Source organism: Gorilla gorilla, chromosome 2 (genome assembly GCF_029281585.2).
Source record: "Gorilla gorilla gorilla isolate KB3781 chromosome 2, NHGRI_mGorGor1-v2.1_pri, whole genome shotgun sequence".
In the NCBI taxonomy this organism is placed as follows: domain Eukaryota; kingdom Metazoa; phylum Chordata; class Mammalia; order Primates; family Hominidae; genus Gorilla; species Gorilla gorilla.
Genome location: NC_086017.1, coordinates 57,539,679 through 57,552,519, shown reverse-complemented (window position 1 = coordinate 57,552,519; position 12,841 = coordinate 57,539,679). Strand labels below are relative to the sequence as shown.

Genomic DNA, 12,841 nt, shown 5'->3' with positions numbered 1-12,841 from the left:
GATTCCCTCATCATCATAAATGAGCAACAAAACCTTATCTATCAGCTGGCTACCTTGTACCTTAAATACTGTGAAAGGTTGTTTTTACTTGAAATTTGTTTTTCAGATATCTGATCGAATCGGGGAGCTTCATTTTATTTAACCTAACTGAAGTGTAAGAGATGTTATATATATATCTCTCTGTAGTTCTTTCTTTCTTTGAACTTTGTCTTCTTTTCTATAGGAAGATGAAGATCCTGCCAAAGGTGATCAGAGTCGATCAGTTGACCCTGGGGAAGATAATGTGACAGAGCAGACCAATCACATTATTATTCCTAGTTATGCATCATGGTTTGATTATAACTGGTGAGTGGACCACTTCCATCTGTGAGCATGGTACTGAGCAGTACAAGAACTTTCCTTGAAATCAGGTTGTGCCTTTCTGCCCATGTTCCTTATCAGAAACTACTATCACTTTGGATGAAGGGAGATGGAGAGTGATTTTTATCTTTGGAATGTGTTTGTGTTTTTTGTTTGTTTGTTTGTTTTGTTGTTGTTGAGACAGAGTCTTGCTTTGTCACCCTGGCTAGAATGCAGTGGTATGATCTCGGCTCACTGCAACCTCTGCCTCTGGGTTTCAAGTGATTCTCTTGCTTCAGCCTCCCGAGTAGCTGGGATTACAGGTTCCCGCTGCCGTGCCAGGCTAATTTTTGTATTTTTAGTAGAGATGGGTTTCACCATCTTGGCCAGGGTGGTTTTGAACTCCTGACCTCGTGATCCACCTGCCTCAGCCTCCCAGAGAGGCGTGAGCCACCGCGCCTGGCTTGAATTTTTTTTTTTTTTTTTAAAGAAAAACAATTCAGGGATTGAAACTAGATTTTGTTGTAATTTAGGTTTGTAAAATTTTGTAAGCTTGAATCTAACTCATTTAGAATCAGCTATAATTCAAACAAGCAAATACTTGAGTAGTAGTATAAAATGTTTTAAATTATAAAAAGTTTTTAGTTACTTGAAATTAACTCGATTAAAAATACTAACTGAAAATTTCCAGAAGTAAACAATTCATAATTTTACGTTGTGTGTTATTCTGAGTAGTGGGATGAAATCCTGCAGTTTCATGCCAGGAGTATGAATCATCCTTTTTTTTCAATGTAGACACACTGTACATGCTACCCACCTGTTAGTCATTTAGTATCCGTATCAGTTATTAGACTAGCTGTCAAGGGATTTCAGTGCTTCTGTTCAAGGAACCCCTATTTTAGTTAGTGGCCCCAATGCATAGAAGTAGTGATGGTGATAGTTCAGATACGCCAAAATGAACGTATAAAGCGCTTCCTTTAAGTGAAAAGGTGAATGTTTCCGACTTTAAAAGAATTGTGTGCTGAGCTTGCTAAGATCTATGATAAGAACAAATCTTCTGTTCATGAAATTGTGTATAATAAATTGTTATAATTGTTCTTTTTTATTACTGGTTTTTGTTAATCTAGTCCTGTGTCTAATTTATAAATTAAACTTTATCATAGGTATGTGTGTGTTTATATGTATACGTAGGAAAAAACTTAATGGCCCTGTCCACAGTTTCAGGCATCCATTGGGGGTCTTGGAACACAAACTCCACAGATATGAAGGGACTACTTTATATAAAGGAAAAAAATTACCCAGCATGGTGGCTTATGCCTGTAATCCCAGCACTTTGGGAGGCCGAGGTGGGCAGATCACCTGAGGTCAGCAGTTCAAGAATAGCCTGGCCAAAATGGCAAAACCCTGTCTCTATTAAAAATACAAAAAAATTAGCCAGGCGTGGTGGTGGGTGCCTGTAATCCCATCTACTTGGGAGGTTGAGGCAGGAGAATCGCTTGAACCCAGGAGGCAGAGGTTGCATTGAGCCGAGATCAAGCCATTGTACTCCAGCCTGGGCGACAAGAGCAATACTCTGTCTCCCAAAAAAAAAAATTACTACCCAATAATAGCTTTATTTTAATAGGAAATATTTTAACATCAGGAGGCTTTTAAAATATAAATCCTGGCATGTAAAAATGTTTAAGAAAACAGACCTCCTTAGCATCGTCTCTGATTTTTACAGCAAGCACTGTGGCATGCTTCGAGCATAGTTGGATGTAACTGGAGTACTGTCTTTTTTATTGATTGCTTATGAGATGTGACTATTTCATATCAGAATGATTTTTGTTTGTCTTTTTGTCTGTGCCTCGACTGTTTTGTTGTTGTTTTTTTAAAAACATAAGTACCAGAACTTACCACTCCAAATAGATGTTAGCATCTTTAAGGTACCTTTACAGGAAAGTTGTCTACATTGCTGATGCTGCCATTACTCAAAATCTTGGGTTTTTTTGTTTTTGTTTTTTTGAGACGGAGTCTCACTCTGTCGCCCAGGCTGGAGTGCAGCGGCGCAATCTCGGCTCACCACCAGGCTGGTCTCGAACTCCTGAGCTCAGGTGATCCACCCACCTTGGCCTCCCAAAGTGCTGGGATTACAGGTGTGAGCCACTGCGTCCGGCCAATCTTGGGGTACTTTTTATACCTTTTGCCTGCTCTCAATGATTACCGTGTTATTTTTAAAGGATGAATGTGATTTTTAAAATCCATGTATGTCCAGAAGTCTTTTTGGAGACAATTTAAAACAATATAGTCAGTGATCCACTTGATATGCGTTATTTTTGTCTGACATCATTCTGTGGCTCAGATATTGAGACTTTCCTGAGTACATTTAAAACCAACTGAATAGGCCGGGCGCGATGGCTCACACCTGCAATCCCAGCACTTTTGGAGACCAAGGCGGGTGGATCACGAGGTCAGGAGATTGAGACCATTCTGGCTAACACGGTGAAACCCCGTCTCTGCTAAAAATACGAAAAAAGAAATGAGCTGGGCGTGGTGGCGGGCGCGTGTATTCCCAGCTACTCAGGAGGCTGAGGCAGGAGAATGGCGTGAACCCGGGAGGTGGACCTTGCAGTAAGCTGAGATCGCGCCACTGCACTCTAGCCTGGGCGACAGAGCGAGACTCCGTCTCAAAACAAAAAAACAAAAACAAAACAAAACAAAAAACGAATGCTATTTCTGGATGTTTTCAGTAAATACAACCTGGAACAGAATAAGTGCATATCTTTGAACATCAGTCTTCATTACATTTGTTACTATCTTTAATTATTTTTAAACATTTGGAAGTGTCTCAGTCTTGTTATCTTTGCAATTATGTGTTTAACATTCAGAATTTTTAAACATTCACAATTTTACTTTTGGCTCACAATAAAATTATGTTTATGTACTTTTAATGTAGCTTTTTGTCAGCTGACACCAATTTTTATATCATAAACAATTATTAATATATGACATACTAAATAGTAAACAGTAAATTACTTTTAAAAAACATATTCTATCTTTAGATATTTTTGCTGTTTTAATTATTCCAAAATAGTGAGTTGTTCTGTTAAAATTGACAAACTTTAAAACTCGTTAGTACAATGGCCTGAGAGGACACACATGAGAAACCGGCATTCTTTTTCTCTAAAATTAGATAAAGGGGGCTGGGTGCTATGGCTCTTGTCTGTAATCACAGCACTTTGAGAGGCTGAGGCTCGTGGGTCGCTTGAGCCCAAACGTAGTGATACCCATCTCTACAAAAAATTTTTTTAATTAACCCCGCGTGATGGCACATGCCTGTAGTCCTGGCTATCCTGGAGGCTGGGGCAGAAAGATTGCCTGAGCTTAGGAGTTCCAGGTTACAGTGAGCTAGCTATGATCTTGTCACTGAACTCCAGTTGTTGTTTGTTTGTTTTTTGAGACGGAGTCTTGCTCTGTCCCCCAGGCTGGAGTGCAGTGGCGCGATCTCGGCTCACTGCAAGCTCCGCCTTCCGGGTTCACGCCATTCTCCCGTCTCAGCCTCCTGAGTAGCTGGGAATACAGGCACCCAACACCATGCCCGGCTAATTTTTTGTAGTTTTAGTAGAGACGGGGTTTCACCATGCTACCCAGGATGAGACCCTGTGTCTTAAAAAAAAAAAGTGTGTGTGTGAATTTCTTTTTAATTAAAAAATAAAATTAGAAAATGGAAGCATCATTACAGTAAATAACTATGTAAGATTATAGTTTACAGAAACGTTTTCATTTGCCTGATCATCTTTGCATGTCACATTACATGCAGTTAAATAATAGAAATATTAGTTATGATACAGAATTTTTTTTAAAAGTGGGCCTTTCCTAACCTGTAACAATGAAAACATTAGGAGTTATATTAGAATTATGTAATTAGTTCCTTACGGTTATTCTTTTAAAAGTCATTATATATATTTATATAGCATTAATCCACTTAGAAATTATCTTTCTAGAAGTTTGCAGGTAATTCATTGTATTTATAGTATTTGACCCTACCAATCCAATTTAATTTAAATGTTACCAAATACTCAAAAAGTGAATAATTTGAATTATATTCCCAGACCATTGATTTGCTCTTTGCCATGCAACCACTACTTAACATGTTGCATATCTGGAAAGTCACTGAGAAACTAAAATGTCATCAGGAAGAAACACACACTTATATTAGCAGCAGAAACTTCGTGCTATGTATACATTTTGTTCTTTTTTTACTGTTAGGCCTGATCATTTTACCTGATCTCTGCTTATGACCTGTAACATTTCATAAAATTATTAGCGTTTGCATATATTGTTAAAATGTACTTCTGTGATATTATTAAAAGCAATTGATACTGAAATTTTTAAAAAAGTAATATATCTCCCCAGCACCTCCACCAAAAATAAAAACTAAAAAGTTATTAATTTATCACAGTGTTTCTGAGGGCTGGACAAAGGCTCATTTATGTTAACAGCCTGAGAAGCTGAGACTAGCAAATTCATTGTCTCTACTCTGGTCATTTGTTTCATCAGTTTGTTGCCATGCCATGCCAGCTCCTTTGTTTTTGTCACCATTTTTCAAAGAATTCTTCATATCTTATGGCTTCTTATCTAGTTATGTTGTATTATCCCAAAAAATAATAAAATGTATAGTTTTCAGTGTGTTGATAGTAGTTTTTTAGTTTGGTTATGGGAATAGAAAAACTACAGTAAGTATTGGGAGTGAGAAAGAGAAAGCTTTCCTTAACTTTTTTGTATGCTGTTAATACATAGAAACTAGTGTAAGCCAATTAATTTTGGCAAGCAGTACTCAGGTTTTGGATTTATCACTTTTACTTAGAATATTTGATGATTTTATTCTTTTAAAAAGAACACTCCTAAATCTTTTTTTCTTCTTCTTCTTTTCAGTATTCATGTGATTGAACGGCGTGCTCTTCCTGAGTTCTTCAATGGAAAAAACAAATCCAAGACTCCAGAAATGTGAGGCTAGTGTTTTAGAAAACTTGTTTATTTGCCTGTGTGCGGTAGGGGCTCTTCAAGCATCCACCTGAGTTCCTTATTGCTGATTCTTGGAAGTTTGCAAATACTCCTTTCAGAACAGTGTTCATAGCTCACTTGCATAGCATTCCATGTTACACAGGAAATTGTATCTAGTTTCGTTTTTTGTTTTGGGTGGTTTTTTTTGGTGTTTGTTTGAGACAGGGTCTCACTCTGTTGCCCAGGCTGTTGTGCGGTGTCATGATCTTGGCTCATGAACTCAAATCTCTGCCTCCTGAACTCAAAGGATCCTCCCATCTCTGCCTCTTGAAGTAGCTGGGACTACAGGCACATGTCACCACACTTGGCTGATGTTTATTTATCTATCTATCTGTTTATTTTTTGGTGGAGACAGGGGTTTCACCATGTTGCCTAGAGTATTCTTTTATTTCTAAACCTTGAACTATATGCACATCAACTCTTAGAGTTAAAGTATGGATTTTAAACCAATTTTTACTATAATGAATTCAGGTCTATCCTCACAATCTTTTTCTTTCTTCCTTTTTTTTTTTTTTTTTTTGAGATGGAGTCTCGCTCTGTCACTCAGACTGGAGTGCAGTGTTGCAATCTCAGCTAACTGCAGCCTCCGCCTCCTGGGTTCAAGCTATTCTCCTGCCTCAGCCTCCTAAGTAGTTGAGACTACAGGCATGCACCACCACACCTGGCTAAGTTTTGTATTTTTAGTAGAGATTGGGTTTCACCGTGTTGGCCAGGCTTGTCTCGAACTCCTGACCTCAAGTGATCCACTTGCCTCGGCCTCTCAAAGTGCTAGGATTACAGGCGTGAGCCACCAAGCCCGGCCTGTCCTAACAGCATTCAACTTGTGTGTGCATGTATGTTTTGGATTGTTTCTATTCATCCAGGAGAAAATAGAATCTTTATCTTCCTGATGTATGACTGGTAATTAAAAGAGAGATATGATGATATAGCTGCATGTGAATTGAGCTTAATTGCATAAAGGATTTTCGTGGTTTTGCATTGGAAATAGAAAAACTCTTATTGGAAGGAAGAAGTTTGGCCGGAAGTACTTTTTGTCTTTCCCTGGTGATTCATCAGTATATACTTCTGGAACCCTTGTCCCTATATATAAGTACATACCTGTCAATACTGTAAATACCCTCCCATGTATTAATCAGGGTATTAATCTGTTACTTTTTTTTTTTTTGAGACAAAGTCATTCCGTCATGCAGGCTGGAGTTCAGTGGTGTGATCTTGGCTGCCTGAGTTTTGTTTTCTTTGTGTGCCAAGAACTGTTGCTAGGTCTCAAAGTCCTTAACACTCTTGTTTTTAAGTACTATATTTTGTGACAGAAGTCCTTAGTATCTGCTGTAACAGAATCTCAATTTCTCTCTCCATTTTTGTGTGTTCTTTTCTGAATTTGGTCTCATGGATTCTACTTATTGCCCAGCCATGATCTCTCTTAAAGAACTGCTGTGAGAAATTACATAGCTATTTGCAGAGCCAAATCCACATGACGTGTGAAATACAGAAGTGATAGGCAGCAGAGGTTGAGAGCATAGATTGAAGAGCCACCACACTGGCAGCATTGAATTCTGGCTCCCATCAGTTACCAACCCTGTGGCTAGGACATATTCTCTAACAACTCAGTGTTTGTTTCCTCACCCATAAATGGGATGATAGCAGACCCTACCTGCAATATAGAGCAATTATGAGGATTCAGTTGTCAGACATACATTGCTTATAACAGTGCCCTGCACACAGTAAAGTATAGATATGTGGTAGTGAGGCAGATAGCCTATATAACCACGTGTTAGTTTCCAATTCTGCAGTTAACTACCACCATGACCAAGTTTGAATTTATGTTACTTCACATTAATGTCATTAGATTACTTGTTGTTATACGTTAATAAACAGTTGTTTTGCATATTTGTGGTTTTAAATTCACTCATAACTTTAAATGCGCAATATAATATCAATGTTTTTTATGCTCTTGTCTTAATTTGTTGTTGTATTTTTAAGGAATCTGAAGATTTTTGAGTTTCTGAGTAACATTGTTTCTGAGAGGATACGTGTCCACCTAATGAATTTTGCCATTGCTTTTTAGATACTTGGCATATCGAAATTTTATGATTGACACGTATCGTCTAAACCCCCAAGAGTATTTAACTAGCACTGCTTGTCGGAGGAACTTGACTGGAGATGTGTGTGCTGTGATGAGGTAAACTGTTTGACTTTTTCTGAGACATTTAACTGTAGGAATTTACTTATCCATGCTGTCTAATGTTTGCTTGATTAAACTGGTTGTTTCAACTGGGTAAAACATCTAATTTTAGTTATGTCATTTAGGGGTTGATTATATTTTGTTTCCTTTCATTTCATTCAATTTAATTATTTTATTTTTATTCTATTTTATTAATTTAATTTTATTGTCGAGATGGGGTTTCACAGTGTTGCCAAGGCTGGTCTCGATCTCCTGGCCTCAAGCGATTCTCCTGCCTCAGCCTCCCGAAGTATTGTGATTGCAGGCATGAGCACTATGTTCAGCATTAGAGGTTGAAATTTTTAAATATTTAATTTAGGCTGGGTGCAGTGGCTTACACCTGTATTCCCAGCACTTCAAGAAGCCAAGGTGGGCGGATCACCCGAGGTCAGGAGTTCGAGCCTGGCCAACATGGCGAAACCCCATCTCTACTAAAAATATAAAAATTAGCCAAGCGTGGTGGCACATGACTGTAATCTTAGCTATTGGGGAGGCTGAGGCAGGAGAACTCAGGAGACAGAGATTGCAGTGAGCTGAGATCGTCCCACTGCATTCCAGCCTGCGCAACAGAGCAAGATTGTGTCTCAAAAAATAAAATAAAATAAAATATTTAATTTAGCCTTCTAGATTTTACAGTTCACATTTTAAATTTTTTAGTCAAATCATAAAATAACCAGGGATGGAGTGGATTCAGGTTGGGAGTGGATAAGCTCTGCGCCCTAGCTCTGCCAAAATTAAAAAAAAAAAAAAATGGCCAGGCATGGTGGCTCACACCTGTAATCCCAGCACTTTGGGAGGCCTAGGTGGGTAGATCACCTGAGGTCAGGAGTTCGAGACCAGCCTGGCCAACATGGCGAAAACCCATTTCTACTAAAAATACAAAAAATTAGCTGCGCATGGTGACGGTCACCTGTAATCCCAGCTACTTGGGAGGCTGAGGCAGGAGAATCTCTTGAACCAAGGATGCGGAGGAGGTTGCAGTGAGCTGAGATCGCACCATTGCACTCCAGCCTTAGAGACAGAGCGAAACTCTGTCACGAAAAATGCGGATTTTTTTTATGTGTGTATTTGGTCTATGTGTAAGTTCTTTTATTGCCATGGACCTAAATGCGTATTCGTGCTCTCATGTCTGTGATTGAAATGATTAGGCTTTGTAATAGGTTTGGGGGTGCTGTGTTATCAACATTACTTGTGGCTTGTAGAAATTGTTCGTCACATAACAAACAAAATCTGTCAAGTAGTTTGTGATGTTTGACAGCCTGCTGAGCACATTTACTGGTTTTATTGTTTCTGTTTTTTAATGGCATGATGATGATAGTAAAAGCACATGAAGTTGATTCTTTAGATTTTAACTTTCCAAGCTTTATTCTTTAGGGTCCATGCCTTTTTAGAGCAGTGGGGACTCGTTAATTACCAAGTTGACCCGGAAAGTAGACCCATGGCAATGGGACCTCCTCCTACTCCTCATTTTAATGTATTAGCTGATACCCCCTCTGGGCTTGTGCCTCTGCATCTTCGATCACCTCAGGTAAATTAATGTTGACTTTTCATCAGACCTGGATAGTAACAAATGGCCATTTATAGCATATCTATTTAGAAACAATTATTATTATACTATAATGCTATTATTAGTGCTATTTCTTTGATCCTTGCTTGTGTGTGTATTTTGGTGTACTGTAAATATTACAGTCCAAAAGAATGTATAGTGTTTAAGTTAATGCCGTCCCACCAATCCCAAGACCGAATGCCTTACTCTGTCAAATTATTAATTTACTTTTATATGCATAACTCCCTTTATCCTTCGGTCATCAAAAAGACTCATAAGTAAGCAGATGATGCAAAATCTTCTTTCCCTTCCTTCAATCTGTGTTCTAGAAATGTGAAGCAAAGAAATCTTTATAACTTGTCCTAAGATTTGTAAAGTGGATATCCATATATACATTATCAAACAGATTATGTCAAACAAATTATATATAGCATTAAGTTGGATTCACAGGAACCTAAGGTATAAATTTTCTCCCATCGTGAAATAGAAGATAGCAATGAAAATTTGTTATCCTTTCTGGGATTTAAAGGGACACCAAAATGTGACTTATATGTTGAATTTTTGTTAGAAGTATAGTGTAGAAGCGTGGGTATTTATTGTTTTTTGTAGGAAATCCACCAAGAGTGGTTTAAGTGCCAATATTAAACTTTTTTTTTTTTGAGACGGAATCTTGCACTGTTCCCCCGACTGGAGTGCAGTGGCATGATCTTGGTTCGCTGCAACTTCCGCCTCTGGGTTATAAGCAATTCTACTGCCTCAGCCTCCTGAGTAGCTGAGATTATAGGCGCGTGCCACCACGCCCGGCTAATTTTTGTATTTTTAGTAGAGACGGGTTTCACCACGTTGGTCAGGCTGGTCTTGAACTCCTGACCTTGTGATCCGCCTGCCTCGGCCTCCCAAAGTGCTGGGATTATAGGTGTGAGCCACGGTGCCTGGCCCAAACAAATTTTAAAAAACATTTACCCTCTTGACTTTAAAGAGGCTAACTCAGCCATTTATCATTTATTTGACTCAGGTTCCTGCTGCTCAACAGATGCTAAATTTTCCTGAGAAAAACAAGGAAAAACCAGTTGATTTGCAGAACTTTGGTCTCCGTACTGACATTTACTCCAGGAAAACATTAGCAAAGGTAATTTTTCTAATCACACATGGGCTGCAATCCAGCACATCTTAGTCCTTCTAAGATACATCTAATGAGCTTTCTACTCAAATCTGATGGTATTTTTAAAAACAATTATGATTTATCTTACCTTTTATATTCCTATATGACTTAGTAGATAGGTATTTTAAAAATAACACTATTAGAGAAATTCGAGAGGAAAATGGAGAATTTGAAGAGAGAATTAGAATCTGTAAAAAGAATCATGAACATTTTAGAACTGAAAAGTATACTTGAAATTATTTGATAGGTTAAATAACAGACTGCATACAGCAGAAGACAGGTTAGTGAACTCAGAGACAAATTAGTAGATATATTGAAACTAAAATACCAAGAGAAAAAATTGGATTGAGGTAGGGAGGGGCCAGGACAAAGAGAGGAGAGTGGAACAGATATGTGAGATAGAGTTCAGGCTGGACATGGTGGCTCACACCTGTAATTTCAGCACTTTGGGAGGCCAAGGCAGGAGGATCACTGGAGCCCCAGAGTTTGAGACCAGCCTGGACAACATAGCAAGACTGTGTCTCTATTATTAAAAGAAGAAAAAGAAAAATGAATGATACAGTCCAAAGAATTAATGTTTCTCATTAGAAACCCGTAAGAGAATGAATGGAGGAGGAGTGATACTTGAATATATAATGGCTAAAAAGACTTCAGAACAAATAAAAAGATAACAACTCACAAAACAAGAAAGACAGAGCCAGGCCAAGCTCAACACTTTGGGAGGCCAGGGCAGTAGGGTTGCCTGAGGCCAGGAGTTCAAGAGCAGCCTTGCCTCTACTGAAAAACACACACATAAAAAGAACAGATCCAAATTTATATATAGAGAAAACCACACTCGGGTACATTATGCTTAATTTCTTAAAAACTAACATCTTAAAAGCAGACATGGAGGGTGGGGGTGAGGGTAGAGAAGAACATATTACATTCAAAAGAACAATAATAAAACTGATAGCTGACTTTTCAACAAAAATGATCAAAGCCAAAGGACATTTTTAAATTGGAAAAGAAAAACTATCTATCTGGAATTCTCTATCCAGTAGACATTACTTTCAAAATTGAAGGTGAAATAAAGACGTTTGTAGGCATTCACAATGTACAGAAGTTATCGCTAGCACACAGTATAAGAAAAGTAAAGGAATGTCTTCAGCATGAAGGATAATGATCCCAGATGAAAGCACATGACTCCATGAAGGAATATGGAGCAGAGAAAAGGGTAATCTGTGTGGTTAAATATAAAGTAATACAGGTTGTTTAAACAATAATGTTTGGGATTTATAACGTGTAGAAATTACAAGAATGGCAGAAAGGCAGAAGGAGATTAAATTGAATAAACTGTTACAAAGTTTACATTATTTAGAAACATGACAAAAGTCTTGATTCAGGGTAAACTATAATTTGACACAACATTTTGGGACCTGACTGGATCTAATGGAAGAATAAAGAGTGATAGAAAAAAGGTCAACATGTGAGTCAGTATAAAAGACATCTTCTGGCCAGGCACAGTGGCTCACACCTGTTTTTGTTAATACAAAATTCAGATCCAAGAAAAACTAACCTATGGTTACAGAAGTCAGACTAGTATATACTTTTGTGAGTGGCTATCAATTGAGTTTTAAAGGAGGGAGCCTTTTGGGTTTTGATTTGAGTATTATTACATTGTCATATAAGTTAAATTGTGTCAAGTTTTATACTAATTTGTGTATTTTATTGTGTGTGTATCATACCTCCAGAAATACAAAAGAATTTTTTTTTTTGAGACTGAGTTTGCCCTTTTCTCCCAGGCTGGAGTGAAGTGGCGCGATGTTGGCTCACTGCAACCTCCACCTCCACGGTTCAAGTGATTCTCCTGCCTTAGCCTCCCAAATAGCTGGGATTACAGGCGTGTGCCACCACGCCTGGCTAATTTTTGTATTTTTAGTAGAGACAGGGTTTCTCCATGTTGACTAGGCTGGTCTTTGAACTCCTGACCTTAGGTTATCCACCCACGTTGGCTTCCCAGTGTGCTCTGATTACAGGCCTGAGCCACTGGGCCTGGCCCTCCCCCCCCCCCCCCCTTTTTTTTTTTTTTTTTTTTGAGGCAGAGTCTTGCTCTGTCGCCCAAGCTGGAGTGCAGTGGCGCAGTCTCCCCTGCAACCTCTGCCTCCCGGGTTCAACCAGTTCTCCTGCCTCAGCCTCCCAAAGTGCTGGGATTACAGGTGTGAGCCACCACACCCGGCTTTTTTTTTATTTTTATTTTTTTAAAGAGAGAACATCTCACTGTGTTGTCCTGGTTGGTCTTGAACTCCTGAGCTCCAGTGATCGACCTTTTTTGACCTTTCAGAGTGCTAGGATTACAAGCATGAACCACCATGCTCAGCCTAATACAAGAAAAAAATATTTTAAAATGATATGAAAGCTTCAGCAGTCATTTTGTGGGCTCTAATGAGGCTTATATTGTAGAGCCAATTGTTATCAAGAGAGGAAACGGGCTGGGCATGGTGAAACCCTGTCTCTACTAAAAAAAAAAAAAAATACTAAAACTAGCCAGACA

The 12,841-nt window shown here is 38.5% G+C and overlaps 1 protein-coding gene across 1 annotated transcript in view; it reads left to right on the top strand.

Annotated features, from left to right (window-relative positions):
* Positions 1-12,841, top strand: part of SMARCC1 (SWI/SNF related BAF chromatin remodeling complex subunit C1) — a 197,583-nt gene that overhangs the window by 97,859 nt on the left and 86,883 nt on the right. The window contains exons 14-18 of the mRNA XM_031009168.3: positions 224-345; positions 5,254-5,325; positions 7,448-7,561; positions 8,978-9,131; positions 10,165-10,278. Of these exons, the coding sequence (XP_030865028.1) occupies positions 224-345; positions 5,254-5,325; positions 7,448-7,561; positions 8,978-9,131; positions 10,165-10,278 (576 nt within the window). The remainder of the gene's footprint in view (positions 1-223; positions 346-5,253; positions 5,326-7,447; positions 7,562-8,977; positions 9,132-10,164; positions 10,279-12,841) is intronic.